This window comes from Myxocyprinus asiaticus, chromosome 8, assembly GCF_019703515.2.
Source record: "Myxocyprinus asiaticus isolate MX2 ecotype Aquarium Trade chromosome 8, UBuf_Myxa_2, whole genome shotgun sequence".
Taxonomy (NCBI): Eukaryota; Metazoa; Chordata; class Actinopteri; order Cypriniformes; family Catostomidae; genus Myxocyprinus; species Myxocyprinus asiaticus.
In genome coordinates, this window is record NC_059351.1 from 834541 (window position 1) to 858094 (window position 23554).

Genomic DNA, 23554 nt, shown 5'->3' on the forward strand with positions numbered 1-23554 from the left:
GATGGGGGCGTGATTGAAGGTGTTTCCAAAATGTAACAGATCTCGTTTGAATGTGTAAAATTAATGGGTATCTTCCTAGTTCGGCTCGGCATGCATTATTTGGCGTTTTCTTTTGTACTCTTAAAATGCTCCTACAGAATTCTGTATGGAGGGTCTCAACAGGGTGTTTATCCCATTTAGTGAAGTCGTGATTACAGAGGGGTCCCCAGATCTCACTTCCATACAGGGCGACGGGTAAAATGACACTGTCAAATATTTTGTTCCAGGTTTTGATTGGGATTTCTATGTTATGAAATGTTCTTTTAATGGCATAGAATGCTCACCTTACTTTCTCCTTCAGTGTGTTAACAGCCAGACCAAAGCCACCTGACGCACTCATTTTTAGTCCAAGATAGTCGTAATTTAGTGTGTGTTCTAGGGTGGTGTTGCCTAGAATCTTGAAGTCTGGCTTTCTTTTGAAAAATCATAATTTTGATTTTAATAGGATTGACTGCCAGGGCCCAGTTGTGGCAGTACTGCTGGAGCAGGTCTAGGTCTGTGGGTGATCAACTGCATACAGGAGAAACTTCACTTCTCTGTTGTTTAGGGTGAGGCCAGGAGCTGCAGATTGTTCCAGTGTTGTTGCCAGTTCACTGATATAAATGTTAAAAAGAGTGGGACTTAAGCTGCAGCCCTGTCTCACCCCACGGCCCTGAGTGAAGTATTCAGTTCTTTTGTTGCCAAGTTTTATAGCACACTTATTGTTCAAATAAATTGATTTAATGATATCATACACTTAACCAACTACACCAGTTTGGAGAATTTTATAGTATAGTCCTTCATGCCAAATGGAGTCAAATGCCTTTTTAAAATCAACGAAACATGCAAAAATGTTAGATTTCTGTGTTTGGTGATCATGCTTATCTATCAGAGTGTGTAGCATTTAGATGTGATCTGTTGTGCGGAAGTTTGATAGAAAGCCAATCTGGTTTTTACACAGGATATTGTGCTGTATTCGGGTGTTTAGAATACAGCAGAAGACCTTCCCCAGGTTACTGCTGACACAGATGCCCCGGTAATTGTTGGGGTCAGATTTGTCTCCGCTCTTATAAATAGGGGATATTAGTCCCTTGTTCCAGATTTCAGGAAAGTGGCCAGTTTGTAAAATAAGGTTGAATAACTTAAGCGAGGTGAGCTGTTTTTGAGCATTTCTGTTCTAATTAAGTCAGGGCTATTTTTACATTTTTTTAAGTGTATGTGTCAGTTCTTTTAGTGTGAGGTTGTAATCTAGATGGTTCTGGCTGTCTTTGCTGATTCTAGTGTTTCCAGCTTGCTCATGGTCAGTAATTGTTGGGGTGATACACTAGTTGATGGGAGCTCTTTGTAAAGACTTTTAAAATGATCTTTCCAGATGTTTCCGTTTGATATAGGTATGTCCTAATTTTTGGTTGTATTTAAATTATTCCATTTCTTCCAGATGACATTTGTATTAATGGACTCTTCAATGTCACTTAAAGTTTGATTGTAATATAGTTGCTTAAGCGTTATTTTATACATTTATGCATTTGGCTGACGCTTTTATCCAAAGCAACTTACAGTGCGCTTATTACAGGGACAATCGACCTGGAGCAACCTGGAGTTAAGTGCCTTGCTCAAGGACACAATGGTGATGGCTGATGCCAGTTATGTGCTTTAGCCCACTACGCCACCACCACTCACATATGTCTTAAGTGTTTAAGGTTGGAAAGATGTCTAAGTTGTTTTCTAATAGAATTACATTCATCATCAAACCAGTTTTGTTTATTGTGTCTAGGTTTTTGTTTTTTGTTTTTTTGATAAGGTTTGTTTTGGTAGCGGATCTGTAGAAAATGTCATTGATTCGTTTTACTGCCTTGTTTACATGGGTTAAGGTGGGCTGGAATTGGATTTCAAGGAATCTTTTGATGAGGTTAGTTATTTCTGCAGAGTTGATTGTTTTGATGTATTTGGTTTCACTATCAATAGTCCATTTATAGCTTTCCTTCAGTTCTATTAGTTCACAAAGATTATGATCAGTTATACTTTTATTGTGGCTTCTTTTCAGGAAAACGTTAATTTGGCAATGATCTGTCAAGTATGTCTGTGGTCTGACTGTGAAAGCACTTACAGGTGCATCTCAATAAATTAGAATGTCGTGGAAAAGTTCATTTATTTCAGTAATTCAACTCAAATTGTGAAACTCGTGTATTAAATAAATTCAATGCACACAGACAATGCATTTTTTTGGTCTCTTGTTTCTCATTTTCCTCTTGACAATACCCCATAGATTCTCTATGGGGTTCAGGTCTGGTGAGTTTGCTGGCCAGTCAAGCACACCAACACCATGGTCATTTAACCAACTTTTGGTGCTTTTGGCAGTGTGGGCAGGTGCCAAATCCTGCTGGAAAATGAAATCAGCATCTTTAAAAAGCTGGTCAGCAGAAGGAAGCATGAAGTGCTTCAAAATGTCTTGGTAAACGGGTGCAGTGACTTTGGTTTTCAGAAAACACAATGGACCAACTCCAGCAGATGACATTGCACCCCAAATCATCACAGACTGTGGAAACTTAACACTGGACTTCAAGCAACTTGGGCTATGAGCTTCTCCACCCTTCCTCCAGACTCTAGGACCTTGGTTTCCAAATGAAATACAAAACTTGCTCTCATCTGAAAAGAGGACTTTGGACCACTGGGCAACAGTCCAGTTCTTCTTCTCCTTAGCACAGGTAAGACGCCTCTGACGTTGTCTGTGGTTCAGGAGTGGCTTAACAAGAGGAATACGACAACTGTAGCCAAATTCCTTGACACGTCTGTGTGTGGTGGCTCTTGATGCCTTGACCCCAGCCTCAGTCCATTCCTTGTGAAGTTCAGCCAAATTCTTGAATCGATTTTGCTTGACAATCATACGGCTGCGGTTCTCTCGGTTGGTTGTGCATCTTTTTCTTCCACACTTTTTCCTTCCACTCAACTTTCTGTTAACATGCTTGGATACAGCACTCTGTGAACAGCCAGCTTCTTTGGCAATGAATGTTTGTGGCTTACCCTCCTTGTGAAGGGTGTCAATGATTGTCTTCTGGACAACTGTCAGATCAGCAGTCTTCCCCATGATTGTGTAGCCTAGTGAACCAAACTGAGAGACCATTTTGAAGGCTCAGGAAACCTTTGCAGGTGTTTTGAGTTGATTAGCTGATTGGCATGTCACCATATTCTAATTTTTTGAGATAGTGAATTGGTGGGTTTTTGTTAAATGTGAGCCAAAATCATCACAATTAAAATAACCAAAGACTTAAACTACTTCAGTCTGTGTGCACTGAATTTATTTAATACACGAGTTTCACAATTTGAGTTGAATTACTGAAATAAATGATCTTTTCCATGACATTCTAATTTATTGAGATGCACCTGTATATAGCAGGTGTTCATGTCTGTGATAGCATAAACAACAACACTCGTGCCAAGTGCTGAGCTGTATGTGAAGTGGCCCAATGAGTCTCCTCAGATTCAGCCGTTTAGCAGGTACAGGCCGAGGTCTCGACAGAGCTGTAATAACTCCTTTCTGTTTCTGTTAACTATGTAGTCAAGGTTACTGTGAACAGAAGCTGTGGAGGTCAGTTGCAGGGAATTCTTGAAAATGTGGTTATGTGTCTATGATGTGTCTATGATGTCACATTCGTGTCCTGTCCTGGCATTGAAATCCCCACACAGCAGTATGTTTCCCTGTGCCTGAAAGTCACTGATCTCTGTGTGGAGGATGGAGAAAAATTCTTCATTATGGTATGGTGATTCTGTAGGTGGGGTGTAGGCTGCACATATATAGAGATCTTTGTCATTCTCTATGATGCCTTTTCGAAGTTTTAGCCAAATATGTGTGAGTGCCGTCTTTGTGACTGATAAATGTGATGAGAGGATTTCTATATACCACAAAATAACCCCACCAGAGTCTCTGCCACAACTCACATTTTTGTGTTTGTAGGAGGGCAGGATTATTTCTTTATAACCTGAAGGACAGAAGGTGTTTACATATTGCCGACGCCATGTTTCTGACAAGATTACAATATCTTGATCAGAAATGTAATTTGTGTGTAAGTGTGCAAGTGTAATTTTGTGAGTTAAAAGTTAGACACAAAGATAAGACAATACAGCATAGCAGTTTAAAGTAACAGTATAGCAATATAGAATAACAAAGTTTTTTTTCCTCCACATTTGTAAAAAAAAAGAGAGCATATTGTATTGCATTCTAGATTACTGTTTAGCCTAATATCTTGCAAATAAGCAGGAGTAGTTGGCAAACTTCTATGTCTGAAAGATCTAGATGCTTTTTACCTTGAAGCACCTCTGAGTAAGTGTAGAGTTGTGGAGGGGATGCCTGCTGGAGGGGGTTATGAGGTGAGTGACACGGGCCACTGTAGGGATTCTCATGCCCATGAGCTGTTTGGATGATGCTGGGCGGGGCTCTTTTGTGTGGGGGTTCTCTGTGAAGGGCTCTGTAGAGCGGGGCTCTATCAAGTAGTCGTTTGGTACCTTCCAGCAGTTGATGGCTCAGACTGTGGGAGCTGTAGAGCTGTCTTGGTTGATGGTGTGGTGAGCCTTTATTTGGCCTGTGGATTGATGGATCTCTTCCAAGCATTGCATCTTTCAGATTTTTTGTGAAGATTCTCATCCCTTCTTGGTTCAGGTGTATGTGGTCGTACAGGTGCTGCTATGTCAGAGTGGGGTGATGAGTGATGGTTATACTGGGAAGTTCAGAGCAGGCTTTGATGATTTTTTGGTTGTTTATTTTTTTTAATGAAGTCCTTGGGAAAGTCTGTTCTTGGCAGCAGAGTGGAGATTGTTATTTTGGCCCCAGGGAACCACTTCTGAGCGTTTTCTGCCATATTTTTGGAGCGTAGATCATTTGTGCCTGTGTGAATTACAATGTTTTGGGGATTTCTGAGAGTAGACTGGCAGAGGAGCTTAAGAACTGAGTCTGTGGTTGGGCACCAGAACTTTGTGACTTTGTGAGTTGGGAGTAATTTTTTTGGTTGAGATACTTGCCGTTTGAATAAATTAGGATGACAGTGTTGGGACATTGAGGTGGCATGATTAGGTGTGTTTGGTCCAGGCTGCAGTGAGGTTTCATTGGGTGTGTTTGGTCCAGGCTGCAGTGAAGGTTCAGTGGGTGTGTTTGGTCCAGGCTGCAGTGAAAGTTCAGTGGGTGTGTTTGGTCCAGGCAGCAGTGAAGGTTCAGTGGGTGTGTTTGGTCCAGGCTGCAGTGAAGGTTCAGTGGGTGTGTTTGGTCCAGGCTGCAGTGAGGTTTCATTGGGTGTGTTTGGTCCAGGCTGCAGTGAGGTTTAATTGGGTGTGTTTGGTCCGGGCTGCAGTGAAGGTTCAGTGGGTGTGCTTGGTCCAGGCTGCAGTGAGGTTTCATTGGGTGTGTTTGGTCCAGGCAGCAGTGAAGGTTCAGTGGGTGTGTTTGGTCCAGGCTGCAGTGAAGGTTCAGTGGGTGTGTTTGGTCCAGGCTGCAGTGAGGTTTCATTGGGTGTGTTTGGTCCAGGCTGCAGTGAGGTTTCATTGGGTGTGTTTGGTCCAGGCAGCAGTGAAGGTTCAGTGGGTGTGTTTGGTCCAGGCTGCAGTGAAGGTTCAGTGGGTGTGTTTGGTCCAGGCTGCAGTGAGGTTTAATTGGGTGTGTTTGGTCCAGGCTGCAGTGAAGGTTCAGTGGGTGTGCTTGGTCCAGGCTGCAGTGAGGTTTCATTGGGTGTGTTTGGTCCAGGCAGCAGTGAAGGTTCAGTGGGTGTGTTTGGTCCAGGCTGCAGTGAAGTTTCAGTGGGTGTGTTTGGTCCAGGCTGCAGTGAGGTTTCATTGGGTGTGTTTGGTCCAGGCTGCAGTGAAGGTTCAGTGGGTGTGTTTGGTCCAGGCTGCAGTGAAGGTTCAGTGGGTGTGTTTGGTCCAGGCTGCAGTGAGGTTTCATTGGGTGTGTTTGGTCCAGGCTGCAGTGAGGTTTAATTGGGTGTGTTTGGTCCGGGCTGCAGTGAAGGTTCAGTGGGTGTGCTTGGTCCAGGCTGCAGTGAGGTTTCATTGGGTGTGTTTGGTCCAGGCAGCAGTGAAGGTTCAGTGGGTGTGTTTGGTCCAGGCTGCAGTGAAGGTTCAGTGGGTGTGTTTGGTCCAGGCTGCAGTGAGGTTTCATTGGGTGTGTTTGGTCCAGGCTGCAGTGAGGTTTCATTGGGTGTGTTTGGTCCAGGCAGCAGTGAAGGTTCAGTGGGTGTGTTTGGTCCAGGCTGCAGTGAAGGTTCAGTGGGTGTGTTTGGTCCAGGCTGCAGTGAGGTTTAATTGGGTGTGTTTGGTCCAGGCTGCAGTGAAGGTTCAGTGGGTGTGCTTGGTCCAGGCTGCAGTGAGGTTTCATTGGGTGTGTTTGGTCCAGGCAGCAGTGAAGGTTCAGTGGGTGTGTTTGGTCCAGGCTGCAGTGAAGTTTCAGTGGGTGTGTTTGGTCCAGGCTGCAGTGAGGTTTCATTGGGTGTGTTTGGTCCAGGCTGCAGTGAAGGTTCAGTGGGTGTGTTTGGTCCAGGCTGCAGTGAAAGTTCAGTGGGTGTGTTTGGTCCAGGCAGCAGTGACGTTTCAGTGGGTGTGTTTGGTCCAGGCTGCAGTGAAGGTTCAGTGGGTGTGTTTGGTCCAGGCTGCAGTGAGGTTTCATTGGGTGTGTTTGGTCCAGGCTGCAGTGAGGTTTCATTGGGTGTGTTTGGTCCAGGCTGCAGTGAAGGTTCAGTGGGTGTGTTTGGTCCAGGCTGCAGTGAAGGTTCAGTGGGTGTGTTTGGTCCAGGCAGCAGTGAAGGTTTAGTGGGTGTGTTTGGTCCAGGCTGCAGTGAGGTTTCAGTGGGTGTGTTTGGTCCAGGCTGCAGTGAGGTTTCATTGGGTGTGTTTGGTCCAGGCTGCAGTGAAGGTTCAGTGGGTGTGTTTGGTCCAGGCTGCAGTGAAGGTTCAGTGGGTGTGTTTGGTCCAGGCAGCAGTGAAGATTTAGTGGGTGTGTTTGGTCCAGGCTGCAGTGAGGTTTCATTGGGTGTGTTTGGTCCAGACTGCAGTGAGGTTTCAGTGGGTGTGTTTGGTCCAGGCTGCAGTGAGGTTTCATTGGGTGTGTTTGGTCCAGGCAGCAGTGAAGGTTTAGTGGGTGTGTTTGGTCCAGGCTGCAGTGAGGTTTCAGTGGGTGTGTTTGGTCCAGGCTGCAGTGAGGTTTCAGTGGGTGTGTTTGGTCCAGGCTGCAGTGAGGTTTCAGTGGGTGTGTTTGGTCCAGGCTGCAGTGAAAGTTCAGTGGGTGTGTTTGGTCCAGGCAGCAGTGAAGGTTCAGTGGGTGTTGGTCTGGATGCAGAGCTGTTGTCTGTTAGTGAAGATGAGACTGGTGTCTCAGGGCTGTTGGTAGTTAGTGATGGGTTTCTCTCTGTCTGTGAGGCTGTAGATGTGATCTGTGTATAAGGCTGTTCTGGGGTCAAGTAGGTCAGTTGCTGTGTGAGACTGTGATTCACAGCTTCTTTTTCTTTTAATGATTGTTTCATAATGGTCAGTTCCTCATTTAGAGTCCAGTTTAGTTTGTTTAGTTTAGTTATCGGATTCTAGTTGTCTAAGTTCCTCTTTCAGCTGCTGTATGGTGTAAGTCTCATGGAGTTTATTCTCTCTGAACTCAGTGATCTCCATTTCGAGCAGTGAGAAGCACTCCTGTATGCGCTGTAAAGAAACTGTAGTCCGGGGCGTGCATGTGGGGAGGGTGTGGCAGAGGCACGGGCCTGAGGGGGAGGGACTGTGGCCTGTGAGTGCAGCTGTCATTCTGGTGATGTTGTGGAGAGAGCAGCTTTCTCTCTGTTTGCTAATGTTTTGAGTTCAGCAAAATCTGATTCAAATTTTTCAAGACTTGTCTCAGATCCCTGAATCATTACAGTGCCAGTTTTATACAAATTTATGTTGAATTTAGGAGTAGCGTCAATGTGGAGTCGTCTTGTAGATTTATTTCCCACCATTTTTAGCTCTGCATTAGCTAAACACAGGGATTTGTGCCAAGCATTTGTACAGTCAGTGTAGAAAAGCATATCAGTAATGACCTGTTTGCCATTAACAATTATAAAGTCTGCTCTTAAGAGTTTCTGGTAATTCCCTCAGAATCTTGGATTTGAATTTCTTCCTGGCTTTTTCATTTGTGATATCATCAGGGTAACAGTGAGCAAGGTTGCTTAGCCCTGTGTTGTTGTTTGCCATTTTAAAATGAGCATTAGCTCAAAAAAATCGTCAAAAATCTCAGTTCTCCTGCCGTAATCTGTCAGATTATAATCAGAGGGAAACTGTGCTTACTGTCTGTTTTGATCCTTATTTTGTGATTCCAGATAAAGCTGCAGTCCTTTAAGAGTAATACAAAAAACTTTAGCTGAAACAAAGTTTTGAAATTCACTTGTTGTCACTCTCTTTGGAGCTTGAAGTCCGTGGTCAAAATGAACCATTCTTGTATATATAAAAAAAGAGCTGTGTGAAGATTCATGAAGAAAAGACTGGGTTGAGTCCACCGAGAAAAAAATAAATAAAAGAATATATACACTAAGAGTGAACAACTTTAATAAAGTTTAATAACTTTCAGAAGTGATATGATAGGTGTGGGTGAGAAACAAATCAATATTTAAGTCCTTTTTAACTATCAATCTCCACCTTTGACTAGCCCCGACCAGTAGGTGGCTGAATGTAAAAGTGAAAGTGGAGATTTACAGTTAAAAAAGGACTTACATTTGGTTATGTTTCTCACCCACACCTATCATATAACTTCTGAAGACATGGATTAATCCACTGGAGTCTTATGAATTACTTTTATGCTGCCTTTATATGCTTTTTGGAGCTTCAAAGTTCTGGTCACCATTCACTTGCATAGTAAGGATCTACAGAGGTGAAATATTATTCTAAAAATCTTTATTTGTGTTCAGCAGATGATAGAAAGTCAAACACATCTGGGATGGCGTGAGGGTGAGTAAATGATGGGAGAATTTTCATTTCTGGGTGAACTGTCCCTTTAAGAATCCAACATAGTGTATTTTTTACTGGTTAATTTTTTTTTAAATTTCAAAAAAATAAAACACAAATATGTAAACACACGGTATTAAAGTTTTAAAGCATTTCTTTTCGTTCAAACTAACTTAGACAAAATTAAGATTACTGATTAGGTGCAAGGATGTTCTATAGCGTCAGCCTTGTGCGCAGTAGATGTTGCTGAAGTGTGTTCCCAATGATATTTTTGAGCCCTACAACACTCCGAAGCTCTCATTGTGAAGGGTTAAACCCTGCGAAGGGATTGGGCCATAGGGATGAGCACACCCCTGATCCTCAGAGAGGCGGTACCTGAAGCGTGACGTCATCAATGTCAGCATCAGCTGCTGTAATCAGCCTACGCGTGTGGTGATTCCCAGTGTTAGGGCTTATCTCCCTTCCTCGGAACATATTTACATCTTAACACATCACATCCAGACGTTGGGACAGAAACGGCAATAGTCCAGCCGGAAACATGTCTGTTGCGGGACTGAAGAAGCAATTCCACAAGGCGACTCAGGTAAGACGCACCGGATTCTGTATTTGCTGCAGTGGAATCTGATCGTGCAGAGCAGCAGATAGAACAGCTTGTGCTCCCCAGTCAATCGTAATGCGGACAGATCAACCCGTAATATGTCATTTAAACTAAAGGATGTACCACTCAAAATTATCACAAACATGCCAACCACAGCAGGTGCTTCATTTCATCTGAAATAATAGAATTTAGAGGTTAGGATGAATGCATGTTCAGTTGTCATTCCTGCTGGTTTTATTATCTGTCATTAATAAATATCTGTCAAAAAATGTTGATGCTGCATAGAATTGTTACATAATTGCACATGTAATGCATAATAGCTCATATACCCTTAAATTGACCTCGATGCCCTTTCATATTCATGGTGCTTTATTGCCACACAAGGAGCCAGTACAATAGTGCATTTGACTATTAAACAAATATAATTGTCTATATCAGTTAATGACCCCTTATATAGTCATATATTTGCTTTAGATGTTTTTCCACTGTCATAATTTGAGTCAAAATATTCTTAAATCGAGGAACATGGTGTGGTCAGACTCAGTCGAGACCCCCGGGTTTGTCTGTTCTGTCCATGTACTGTCCTTGCCTGAAGCTTAACATTGCATTTAAACATGAACAGTTTGTACAGCAAAGATCTGGGATGAAGGATGAGTCCTGTGATGGAACCACTGCTCTTGCATGCTAAATGCATGATGCCCACATCCCCTAACCGCTACAGCTGGCTCTCCGTATCACTGAATATTATTGAAGGCCATCAGTTTAAAGGGAATGTGAGAATCTGTTACTTGCTTCTCATCGCCTGACATTAAACAACATAATCCATCTCTTTCTGGCCAATCATCAGTGCATGCTGCACAGTGGAGAGGGTGGCATGACTCAGAGCGGTCCTGTAGAACAGATGGCTCTCTCAGTTTGCCGTGTACTTTATACATGACCTTCATGCAGTCTTAAGTCATGACAAAATATAGTGGCTGCCGTGTTTTCTTTTTTGCCTGTTATTCACCTAGTTCCAGTCATATAGATGGATGCAGGCCTATCCTGTTTGACGAGCATTAGTAGTTCCTGGAAATCAACTCATATAGTGAGTTCTTATAAAACGAGCTGTAAATATCATGCATATTTGTATTTAAAGCAAATGTCTTTATGTCCCACATGTCTGTATGATTTTTTAAAACAGTGAATACATCATTCAAACTCATTTTAAAATATCAGAACTAGTGTTTGGGCTAGACTGAGCAGTTCTCGTAATGTCAGTTTTACATCTCTGTGCCTCGACAGTTAATGAGGATAGTTACGTAAGAGAAGAGATTTCGTGGAAATTGTTATCTCGTTGTGATCATGTAGTCATTCCATCATCACACAAATATAAGGCCATTTTTTATGTGCTGTACAAGCGATTTCTTGTCAAATGTGTTTGTTTACGTTATGTTGGCTTGTAATACAGGTTTTCATTAACTGAGGGTTCTTTATGCTGGTAGTGCATGTGCATGCTTATGCATCAACTTCTGTCCCTAACGTAGCTGATGCTTTATTCTGCTAGCTCCATTATACATTCTGAGCATGACTTACTGCATAGGATTGCTTTTTCAAGAGTGTTGTTGTCAGCTACAGCGTACTTGGCTAGCAAGGCTTTTTATCTTGGCCAACACGTTTAGATCTCAATTTAAACGACATGTGTAAACCATCCAGTGGTTGAGAAATATATCCTTTTTGCCTATATACTTAAAGAATGATGTCTCAGTAAACTGTATTTGTAGTAGTAGTAGTAGTAGTAGTAATACATTTTATTTGTATAGAACATTTCAAGAATGTAAACAAAAACAAAGGAATTAGAACGGTCCAGACGTATTTTCGGATCCTTTCAACAAAGTCTCTTTTTCAAGGTAAGTCAGTCCACTCGGTGGCCATTTTTAGAACGCTCTTGGGCAGTTTGGGCAGCTATTTTTCTATGTAAACAAGCTTCATGAAAGTGCAGCTCCTATCTACTTTAATAGGGAAAGACCGAAATCTCCAAAACGGTTGGTCAAGATTACGATCAAAGAACATATTTCAAATAAGCAGTAAAATCTGACAACACTGTGCAGCTTCCCTGCGCCTCGGCACTTGAGGGGATTAGTGGCCCGGCATCCTGGCCCCTCCACAATGACGCATGCTCCAACTGGCGCCGGAGTTCTGGGGTGTGGGTCCGGCGACGCATTTAACTCTGGACCCTCCCCACTCCATTACTGGACCTGTAAAGACGCCAGCAGATAGAGACTGGTCTCCCGAGGAGAGGCGCGCACGGTGTTTAAAGGCAGCGGTGATGAGGCTCTTCATTGAGATCATGAGGCGGGGCGATGATGATCCATGGGATTGGCGTGTCGTTCCGCCACAACTGGTATAATAAATTGTGCTTATTTACCTCAGATTGCGCTAAAAAACGCAATTATACTCTCTTTTGGAGCTAATGCGCATGCACCTTCTCGAGTTGATTGACAGATGATTTCTGTATCTAAAAGGTGATTGGCTCTTTTACATGTAAGGCGGGACTTCCTTTCTACATCCGTTGACCGTTGACTGCCGTTGGGCGTTCCAATTTCTCCCATTCGTTTGAATAGAAGTGGCCCGTCTCTGCTAAATAGTCTCTGTTTTGACAATCAGGAAATGTTCATGGCACAATGACATCACCAACAAACAGTCCTTGAAATGGTCCATAGAATTCAACATTTCAGAGAAAGTAAAACAAATAAGATAATCATGAAATAATAAGAGTTCCTCCTATACCTTTCACTATTGACCTTATTCAGCCCCGCCCCTTTTCAGCGCTCTGCGCTTCCGTGTTTTGTCTCTTACCTTCTGGTTTGAATTGAAGCTAATGAGAAGAGTCGATCAAAATGGATTATGTGAGGGAGCGCAGAAGAGTTGATGGCGTGAGTCTGCACAACCCCTTTACTACTTGAAAATGCTCGTGAGGTGTTTTTGCTGTCACTGTAAATGTTCGTTTTTTCCCACACACACGGAGATACTTTGGACCTGCAGATCACATTCAGACAGCTATAACACACTGCACTTTTTCATGATGCAAGCATTTCATTGTTATCTGCTTAATGTTTTAGGTTTCAACTTGTTAATAATTTGTGTTAAAATGACTAAGTCTGTCCCTCACAGCCTCATTGTCATTCTCATTAAAAATCAAAGATGGTGCCAGCGTGAATAAGGTCTGAGTATGAAAGTGGAGTGCAGGATCTCGTCTTTGATGGATACATTTTACATGGAAGATATGGTCAGTTTTAATCTCGAGCACTTTTCAACAAAACAAAACGCAATTTTCCAGGTATTCCAGCCTATAAAAGCTGAATTCAAGCACTTTAAGCCCTTCAAGGACCTTGTGTGAACTCTGTAAACAGTGTAAAATCAAGCGATAGAGAGATTATGATGTTTGACGGGTTGTTTCATTTATGATCACATGGACAGAAAACAATATTGAAGTTGAGTTTTGCCTCTAACGTTTGTCATTTTTTTTTGGTTCGTGATGTATCGAAATTCAATATGTCGTCCCATCCCCAGTATTCTTACGTAAAGTGTGTTTCTAGCAAACGTACATTTGCTTCTTTGCATAAACATATAATATTTACTCACTGACCACCTAAAATGTAATAATTTTCTGAATCCAGGGAAATTGAATAATGGAATTAATCGGTATTTTATTTTTTATTTTTTCAGTAATCAAGAGATATACATTCTGTGCCATCACATTTATTTAAAGCATTTACTTAATTTGACGTTTTAACGGTTTCATTCTTTTCTGTGTGATTTCTGGTGCCGTATATGAGTCTAAACTTTAAATTGTGAAAATTAATAAATTCTGTAAATGTTTTATCATTCAGGAACTGTATGAATTATTATTATTTATTTTTAGGACTTTTAGGACTAATGATTAAAACTAATGTTTGCTGAAATTTTTTTGTTTGCAGACTTTATAGAAAATGTTGCAGCTCAAAAAAAATAAAAACATAAAATCTACCTGAAAAGCAGAATCAAAGAATCATAAAAGTAATCAGTTTTATTTTGCGCTATAAAACTAAGTCTTCAGATAGTTGTGACTGATTGTGACGTGCCATGTTCCGTGGCGGATTTGTTAGAATAAGATATTTATTTTCTCCCCAATTTGGAATGCCCAATTCCCAATGCGCTCTAAGTCCTCGTGGTGGCGTAGTCACTCGCCTCAATCCGGGTGGCGGAGGACGAATCTCAGTTGCCTCCACGTCTGAGACCGTCAAACTGCGCATCTTATCACGTGGCTTGTTGAGCGCGTTACCACGGAGACGTAGCGCGTGTGGAGGCTTCACGCTATTCTCCGCGGCATCCACACACAACTCACCACACGCCCCACCGAGAGCGAGAACCACATTATAGCGACCACGATGAGGTTACCCCATGTGACTCGAGCCTCCCTAGCAACAGGGCCAATTGGTTGCTTAGGAGACCTGTCTGGAGTCACTCAGCACGCCCTGGATTCGAACTTGCGAACTCCAGGTGTGATAGTCAGCGTCTTTACTCACTGAGCTATCCAGGCCCCCCTCTTAGATTTCTTTTTTTAATAAATATGTTTAAGAAATGTTTAGAGTTAGGTTTAGAGGTTGGGGCAGGATTAGCAGCTCTAATATATATAGTGTTTCCCCATATGCATTTTGCAGCAGCGCTGCACCACTGCTGAATTATGAGTGCAGAAATGCCTTCAGAAATTCCAAGACATGACTGTAGTTTAATCAGTAGGAGCCTGATGAAAAGAATCTGTAAAGAAGACCCAATTTATTCACACTGTCAGAATATTTCACTTTAGCCATGTAAAAATTAGGTATTCATTTTTTCCCACAGATGATACTGTTGTTAATATAATTTTCATCTGCATCCCAACCCTAAAATCAATGCTGTACTGTCAAATGTGCATTTCAATGCACATAACGTAATATTATTTGCACCAAAGCAGGTGCTGGTGCCACATATTCAACGGGCCCTTTGAGGGCACAAATAAACCCTGATGTGGCCCAGGCTGAAATTGAGTTTGAAACCCCTGTTTTAATCTATCCTTTGACCAACACGTGTTAATACGGGTCCAGCATTGCGGGCTTGTGGACTCGCGCACAACAGCACCGAAAAAGGCTGAAAAATAATCCTAGGGGAAACACTGTTATATACAGTGTGTGTGTATGTATGTATATATATATGTATATATGTGTGTGTGTGTGTGTGTGTGTGTGTGTGTGTGTGTATATATATATATATATAATATATATATATATATATAATGTATGTATGTATGTATATATATATATATATATATATATATATATATATATATATATATATATATATATATATATATATATATATATATAATATATATCGATCGATATATTAGTATGGTAAAAAATAAAAAATAGTATATTGTAACTAAAATTGTCACTATACAATAATCTGCCTGTTACTATTTTATGTAGTTGACAAGTGATTGTTTAGGGGTAGGGATAAGGGATCTAAAATGTCAATATAATAGTAAAAATTACAAATATATATATTTATTTTTAAGTTGCTTTCCTGAGCAATTAAATAGAACTGACTGGCCTATATGTTTCCACTCTAGAATTTGAACAATGTATTTATTTTTGTGCAGATTTTGGGTTTTTTTTATTTTATGTTCTGTATTGTGTTCTGTAGTTGTCCAGTATTTGAAATCTATATGTTATGTTGTGCATTTAGGTCCTTTATGTCTCTAACTGTCATATACTATAGCTCGCTTATGTTACAGTCTGTTCTGTTCTGTTCTGTTCATTCCTCTAGTCATTACTTGGTTGTAGAACCATGATGCCGCATGCCAAGACAGGGGCTCATCCTGCTGTTACATAAGTGCTGTGCAGGGCTTAAAAATTACATCACCATTACAATAACATTACAGTTTCCCCACAGCTTAAAATGACACTGAAGGGGCACATGTCCTTTGTGTTTTATAAAAGCTATTTTTTTTATTAAAACTATCTCTTTTTCCTGTCAAATGTACAGTTATAAGCTCTTATGTTGCTAAGACTAAGAAAGACTGAATTGAGTCTCTTTCTAGAGCTTTGCTCTTTTAACAGTGATGACTCTAGTGTTTCATTAGCTTTTATTAGTTCTTCAGTGTGTGATATAGGGGCTGTCCATGGTGCATCCATCAGCAAGATGTTGGCCTGGGTAGAAGAATGCTTTTTTAAACATTGCTAGGTTAGAACAGCTGCTAGAGTTCTTACATGCACCTCAGATTGCTATCCATTCCAGTGAAATCACAAAAGAAAAAGCAAACAAATGTGTCCTTGCTCATGATATACTGTACATTGATATACAATCCACCAACGTGCAGATGAAATCTTGGTTGACTGAATTAAAGTTATATTCGGGCATATTAGAACCTGGAACCCATGGAAGTTAACCCTAGAATGTAACCACTAAACCAAACAAGCATCCATGCATTTATCAATGACAAAATACCAGGACCAACAGTGGCAGATTAGGGGTTGGAAATGTGACCAATATTCTATATCACGGACTGAGTAATTTCACAGTAACAGGTTGCAAATTTTCAGAGATGTTCTAAACAATCGTTAATGAATGAAAACCAGTCATCATTAAAAATAACAGTAATAAAATGTACGTGGTGAACAAATTGAAACTCAAAAAATGCAAGATGCATATTTTTCTTCAATCAAAGCTTTATTTACACAAAGTTAGATTTCTGACAGACCAATCGTTCTAATGCAAACTTTAAAAAACGTCAACATCTGAGAAAAATTCCTTACTTAAGAAGGAATCGTGAAAACATGAAACAGCAACCAAATTATGTGCATGTAGCCTCAGTTCTCAGTTCAGTGCATTTTTAATACATTTAGGCTGCATTTAGTATAGGGCTACAACTAACGATTATTTTGATAATCGATTAATCTAACAATTATTCAACTATTTGGCGATTACACTGATTAATCATTAGCTCTTAAACGATTATTCAGCTTGTGCCCCGGCTTAAAAGGTTATATTAAACGTGTTTACTAACAATAAAGAGGACAAAATCATCTTTTAAAAATAACTCTAAATGACATTCACTGAATTAAAGGAAAAAATACTTTTTATTAATTTTAATTCAATAAAGAAATTCACTGCAAAAAATCCTTATCAAGTGTTTTTGTCTTGTTTTCCATTTAAAATTGTCTAAAAATCCTTAAAACAAGAAACATTTATATGAGAAGCAACATAAGATAAGATATTTAGACGTGCTTTAAGAGAATGTATCTTAAATATAAGTGTATTTCGCATATAAGTGTATTTTTTCACTTATACTTCTGCGAGTGCAGTAAAGACAAAATATACTTATATTCAAGATCTATTCCCTAAAAGCAAGTCTAAATATCTGATATGCTGCTTCTCATGTGAATGCATCTTTTTTTAAAGGATTTTTAGATATTTTAAAATATTTGTATTTTTAATATAATATTAAAACATTCTCAGATAATATTTCTTTCTTCTGCAGTATAGCTGCTAAAGTAAATGTACGTTGTTTTAAAGGAGTTTTAGATATTTATATTGGAAAACAAGCCAAAACAAAAACAAATCAAAAATGTATTTTGTTGTCGTGTATAATTGGGCGAAGACTCTCTCACTCTCTCTGTTTATAGTTATTTACATGATCTTCTTCTGTATTATTTGAACTTTAATAAAGCTATAACGCATTAAATATAACTGCATTAAAGCTGTAACGCATTAAATATAACTGCATTAAAGCTGTAACGCATTAAATATAACCGCATTAAAGCTGTAACGCATTAAATATAACCGCATTAAAGCTGTAACGCATTAAATAGAACCGCATTAAAGATGTAACGCATTAAAGATGTAACGCATTAAATATGACCGCAATAAAGATGTAACGCATTAAATATGACCGCATTAAATATGACCGCATTAAAGATGTACCGCATTAAATATGACCGCATTAAATATGACCGCATTAAATATGACCGCATTAAAGCTGTAACGCATTAAATATGACCGCATTAAAGCTGTAACGCATTAAATATAACCGCATTAAAGATGTAACGCATTAAATATAACCGCATTAAAGATGTAACGCATTAAATAACCGCATTAAAGATGTTACACATTAAATATGACCGCATTAAAGATGTAACTCATTAAATATAACCGCATTAAAGATGTAATGCATTAAATATAACCGCATTAAAGATGTAATGCATTAAATATGACCGCATTAAATAGAACCGCATTAAAGATGTTACACATTAAATATAACCGCATTAAAGATGTAACTCATTAAATATAACCGCATTAAAGATGTAATGCATTAAATATAACCGCATTAAAGATGTAATGCATTAAATATAACCGCATTAAAGATGTAATGCATTAAATAGAACCACATTAAAGATGTAACGCATTAAATATGACCGCATTAAAGATGTAGCGCATTAAATATAACCGCATTAAAGATGTACCGCATTAAATAGAACCGCATTAAAGATGTTACACATTAAATATAACCGCATTAAAGATGTAACTCATTAAATATAACCGCATTAAAGATGTAATGCATTAAATAGAACCGCATTAAAGATGTAACGCATTAAACAGAACCGCATTAAAGATGTTACGCATTAAATAGAACCGCATTAAAGATGTAACGCATTAAAGATGTAACGCATTAAACATAACTGCATTAAAGATGTAACGCATTAAATATAACTGCATTAAATATAACCGCATTAAAGATGTAACGCATTAAAGATGTAACGCATTAAACATAACTGCATTAAAGATGTAACGCTGGTGTGTTTCCTTTAAAGAGCTCCGGCTCCAATTATTCCACAATGAGAGTGCTTCTGTATTTACTTATTTTGTATTTTTGCATTATAATTTCCTCATACTTTGAGATCTACATCAGCTGAAGCTGTTTGGAAAGTTTAGAGTGCATCTGTGATCTGTGTAATTCTTCATCTCATCAGTCAGACGTGAACTGCAGTGCTGCTCTCACGTGTCATCATTAGAGTTTAATGTTATCTCATGTTATGTTAAATGACATGAAACAACTGTTCGGCAATGAACATTTTTGTTGACAATTTTTTTTATTGTCGATAACGTAGACTAATCTTTTTAGCTCTAGTTTTGTATGAATTTGTGAACTTGTATAGAAGATACTTATTCAAGTTCATAAAAACTTCACATTGTCGATCGATCATCAATTATTCATTAACATCCCACAATATATATACAGTACATTTATATAGAATTTGTAATTTTTTAAATGCTAAAATGTGACAAATTATGAAAACAGCATATTGATAAAATGTGAAAAATTAAAATTTTGTAATGTACCATGTATAATTAACAGCATTACGCCTAGCTAAGAGAGATTTATATATATATATATATATATGAAAGCAAATTTAAACAAAATCTGAATCAAATTAAGAGCTTGTGAATCGAAGTTGAATTAGACAATCTTTATCAGTACCTAACCAAAATAGGGATGTCGATAGATCAAACCAATACTGATGGTGCTGTGATTGTGCTTAACCTCCTGAGAGCCCTGCATGACTGCTGTGTGCATTTTCCATTTCTCTTTTTGATTTGTAACTAGTAGCACCTAATAAACAAGCTTAAACAAATAAAATAAAAAATCTATAGCAAATAGTTTTAAAATAAAATAAAGTACTGATTATCATTGTCACATGTCTGTCAAACATGTTGAGTGATCCAAACATCATCTGCAGCCTGAAACTGAACTTTTGATCAGATTTTAGGAGTGAATGCACTTAACTGCATAGAGAGCTATAGGATGCTCCCTTGCTCCCTATTTAGTGAATGACTTAACCTCCAGTGTGCTGTCTGTCTGCACTGGTCTCAGAACAGTTTGAAATGCACCTTATTTTCATCCTAACTCCATATAAAGCCTCTGAAAGCAACATTTTTCAGCTTTTGCATGAATACATTTATTCTCAATGTGAAAATGCAGTAAATATACAGTGCATTCGTAAAGTATTCACATTGACAGTATTCAGACAGTTAAATCAGTACTTTGTTGAAGCACCTTTGGCAGCGATTACAGCCTCGAGTGTTTTTGGGTATGATGCGACCAGCTTTGCACACCTGGATTTGGGGATTTTCTGCCATTCTTCTCTGCAGATCCTCTCAAGCTCTGTCAGGTTGGATGGGGACCGTCGGTGGACATTTTCAGGTCTCTCCAGAGATGTTCGATTGGGTTCAAGTCCGGACTCTGGCTGGGCCACTCAAGGACATTCACAGAGTTGTCCCTAAGCCACTCTTGTGTTGTCTTGGCTGTGTACTTAGGGTCATTGTCCTGTTGGAAGGTGAACCTTCGGCCCAGTCTGAGGTGCTGAGCGCTCTGGACCAGGTGTTCATTGAGGATAGCTCTGTATTTTGCTGCATTCAGCTTTCCTTCAACCCTGACCAGTCCCCCAGTCCCTGCTGCTGAAAAACACCTCCACAGCATGATGCTACCACCACCATGATGCTACCACCACCATGCTTCACCGTTGGGATGGTATTGTGTTGGGATGGTATTGTGCAGCGGTGCCTGGTTTTCCCAGACATGACATTGAGGCCAAACAGTTCAATCTTCATTTCATCAGACCAGAGAATCTTGTTTCTCACAGTCTGAGAGTCCTTTAGGTGCTTTTTTGTGTGTCTTGCACTGAGGAGAGGCTTCCGTCTGGCCACTCTGTCATAAAGCCCAGATCGGTGGAGTGTTGCAGTGATGGTTGTCCTTCTGCAAGTTTCTCCCATCTCCACACATGATCTCTGGAGCTCAACCAGAGTGACCATCGGGTTCTTGGTCACCTCTCTTACCAAGGCCCTTCTACCCCGATTGCTCAGTTTGGCTGGGCGGCCAGCTCTAGGAAGAGTCACTGTGCTCTTGGGATCCTTCAGTGCAGCTGAAATGTTTTTGTAGTGTTCCCCAGATCTGTGCCTCGACACAATCTTGTCTCTGTCTCTGCAGACAGTTCCTTTGACCTCATGGCTTGGTTTTTGCTCTGATATGCATTTTCAGCTGTGTGATCTTATATAGACAGGTGTGTGCCTTTCCAAATCATGTCCAATCAATTAAATTTGCCACAGGTGGACTCCAATCAAAGTGTAGAAACATCTCAAAGATGATCCAGAGAAATGGGATGCACCTGAGCTAAATTTAAAGTGTCATAGCAAAGGGTCTGAATACTTATGTCAATGTGATATCAGTTTTTTCTTTTTAATAAATTTGCAAAGTTATCAAAAATCTGGTTTTTGCTTTGTCATTGTGTGGTATGGAGTGTAGATTGATGTGGAAAAAAAATATAATTTTAAAGCATTTTAGCATAAGACTGCAACATAAAATGTGAAAAAAAATGAAGGGGTCTGAATACTTAATGAATGCTCTGTGTGTATATATAGGAATGCATTTACTAATATTAATAAATAGAAATGAATACAGGAAATACAAGTTTGTGTTTTATTCTAATCAATCAAATAAATAATTGAAGATTAATCGATTATCAAAATTATTGTTGATTTGTCTCCTAGTTGCAGCCATATAAGAGACACTTGCCCCCTCTAGCCATCTTGATGCATGAGCTTGCTCTGTTGCCCTTTACACACAATAACAGGAGCAAGCACTGTTTGTCCATCCCACAGGATCTGCATTTTTATCTGTCATGAGGACAATCACAAATCAAGATGGGATATCCTCCCATAACCTTCTTTATTTGTCCATCTATCTGTTCTATTTCTTACCCGTTAATCTTTGGTAGTTGTAATCCAGGAGGCACAGACTCAGGGGAATATATTAAGACCTGCTGTGTGAAGGGTGGGGGTGGAAGTCTCTCTGCTCCATGTGCAGCTGTCACATTGGGCTTCACGTGACTACTGATTGGGCAGTTGGGACAGCACTTTCCTTTCAGGTAACAAGGCTGATGCTAAATCTTTAGCAAGCCCTGATTTAAGACATGAAAAAGCGACAGGTTAAGGTTAATAATTTCATTTGTTTAATGAAACTAATGTTTTGATGTTTCCTGTTAAGAGGAGGAATGGAAAGTGACAGCAACTTGTGCATTCTGTGACTCGGGTAAAAGAAATTAGGAAATACCAGCATAAACACTTATGGATAAAATACAGCTATAAACAACTTCTCAGTTAACAGTTAAACTGGCGGCAGCAACTGCCACTGTCCTGAACTGCAACTGACTGAACAGCCGTCGCTTCCCCCAGCCAACACGCATGTGACACAGTACCCGGCACTTCTTTTCTGTTCTCACGGACACACGCAAGGACGAATGACATAAGCCTGCGATTTTGCACCAAATCTGACCTGACAGTTTGAAATAAAGATCATATTAGGCTTACTCGAGTAAGCAAAGGGCAGGGTTTTGAGCATGGATTTCTAATGTTAAAAAAAACTTGGAATCTGGACTTATCAATATGACCAACCTGAACTGTTGCTGTTTAATGTTTGGTGGATGTAACGTGAACCAGAAGTGTTTCTTATATTACTGATTTGAATGAGAAACTGGGCCACATCTAGGGGGTGTTAGAGAGGCCTATCATACTAAATTGTTTCAAAATCTAACTTGAAGGCAATTGGAGTAAACACAAAATACAGTTTTTAAATGATAATGTTATTTATTGAAGCAAAAACGCTATCCAATACCAACTGGGCTTGTGTGAAAAAGTATTTGCCCTCTTAGTTACTAAATCCCCAAATCTAGGCACACCCAGACCTGATTACTGTCAGCCCTTTTCAATCAAATCAGCACATAAATATAACTTTTTCAGCAGCATGAAGTTGGCTAAAAGGTCTCACCCAGTAGCACACTATGCCAAGGTCCAAAGAAAGTCCAGAAATGATGAGGAAAAAGGGATTGTAATACATCAGTCTGGGAAGGGTTTGGACTCCAAAGAACCACAGTGAGAGCCATTATCTCCAAATGGAGAAAACTTGACACAGTAGTGAACCTTCCCAGAAGTGGTCGACCTTCCAAAATTCTCCAAGAGCACAGAGACAACTCATCCAGGAAGTCACAAAAAAGCCAAGGACAACATCCAAGGAACTGCAGGCCTCTCTCGCATCAATAAAGGTTGAGGTCACTGTTCATGACTCCACTATCAGAAAGACACTGGCCAAAAATGCCATCCATGGAAGAGTGGCGAGGTGAACACCACTGCTACCTAGAAGAACATTAAGGCTCGTCTGAATTTTGCCAAAACACACCTTGATGATCCTCAAACCTTTTGGGAGAATGTTCTGTGGACTGATGAGTCGAAAGTGGAACTGTTTGGAAGACAGGGGTCCCGTTACATCTGGCGTTGAGCATGGTGGTGGTAGTGTGATGGGGTGGGGGGTATTAAACTTGCAATAATTGAGGGAAACATGAATTCTGCTCTCTACCAGAAAATCCTAAAGGAGGACGTCCGGTCATCAGTCCGTGAGTTGAAGCTCAAGCACAACTGGATTATGCAGCAAGACAATGATCCAAAGCATAGGAGTAAGTCCACCTCTGAATGGCTCAAAAGAAGCTAAATTAAAGTTTTGGAGTGGCCTAGTCAAAGTCCTGACTTTAATCCAATTGAGATGCTGTGGCAGGACCTTAAACGGGCAGTTCATGCTCGAAAACCCCCCAAAGTGGCTGAACTAAAGCAGTTCAGCAAAGAAGAGTGGGACAAAATTCCCCCACAGTGTTGTGAAAGACTGATCTCCAGTTATCGGAAGCGTTTGGCTGCAGCTGTTGCTGCTAAAGGTGACACAACCAGATATTGAGTTTAAGGGGGCAGTTAGTTTTTCACATGGGTGATATAGGTGTTGGATAACTTTTTTTACTTCAATATGTATATATATATATATTTGAAAACTGTATTTGGTGTTTACTCAGGTTGCTTTTTTGTTGTTGTTGTTGTTGTTGTTTGAAGATCTAAAACAATTTAGTA

At 39.9% G+C, this 23554-nt stretch overlaps 1 protein-coding gene across 2 annotated transcripts in view; it reads left to right on the top strand.

The window, feature by feature from the left end:
- The first annotated feature begins 9353 nt into the window (after positions 1-9353).
- sh3gl2a (SH3 domain containing GRB2 like 2a, endophilin A1) overlaps positions 9354-23554 on the top strand; it is a 30368-nt gene continuing 16167 nt past the window's right edge. For both annotated transcript variants that reach the window (XM_051705066.1, XM_051705067.1), the window contains exon 1: positions 9354-9541. In XM_051705066.1, coding sequence (XP_051561026.1) covers positions 9497-9541 — 45 coding nt within the window. In that variant the 5' untranslated portion in view covers positions 9354-9496. The remainder of the gene's footprint in view (positions 9542-23554) is intronic.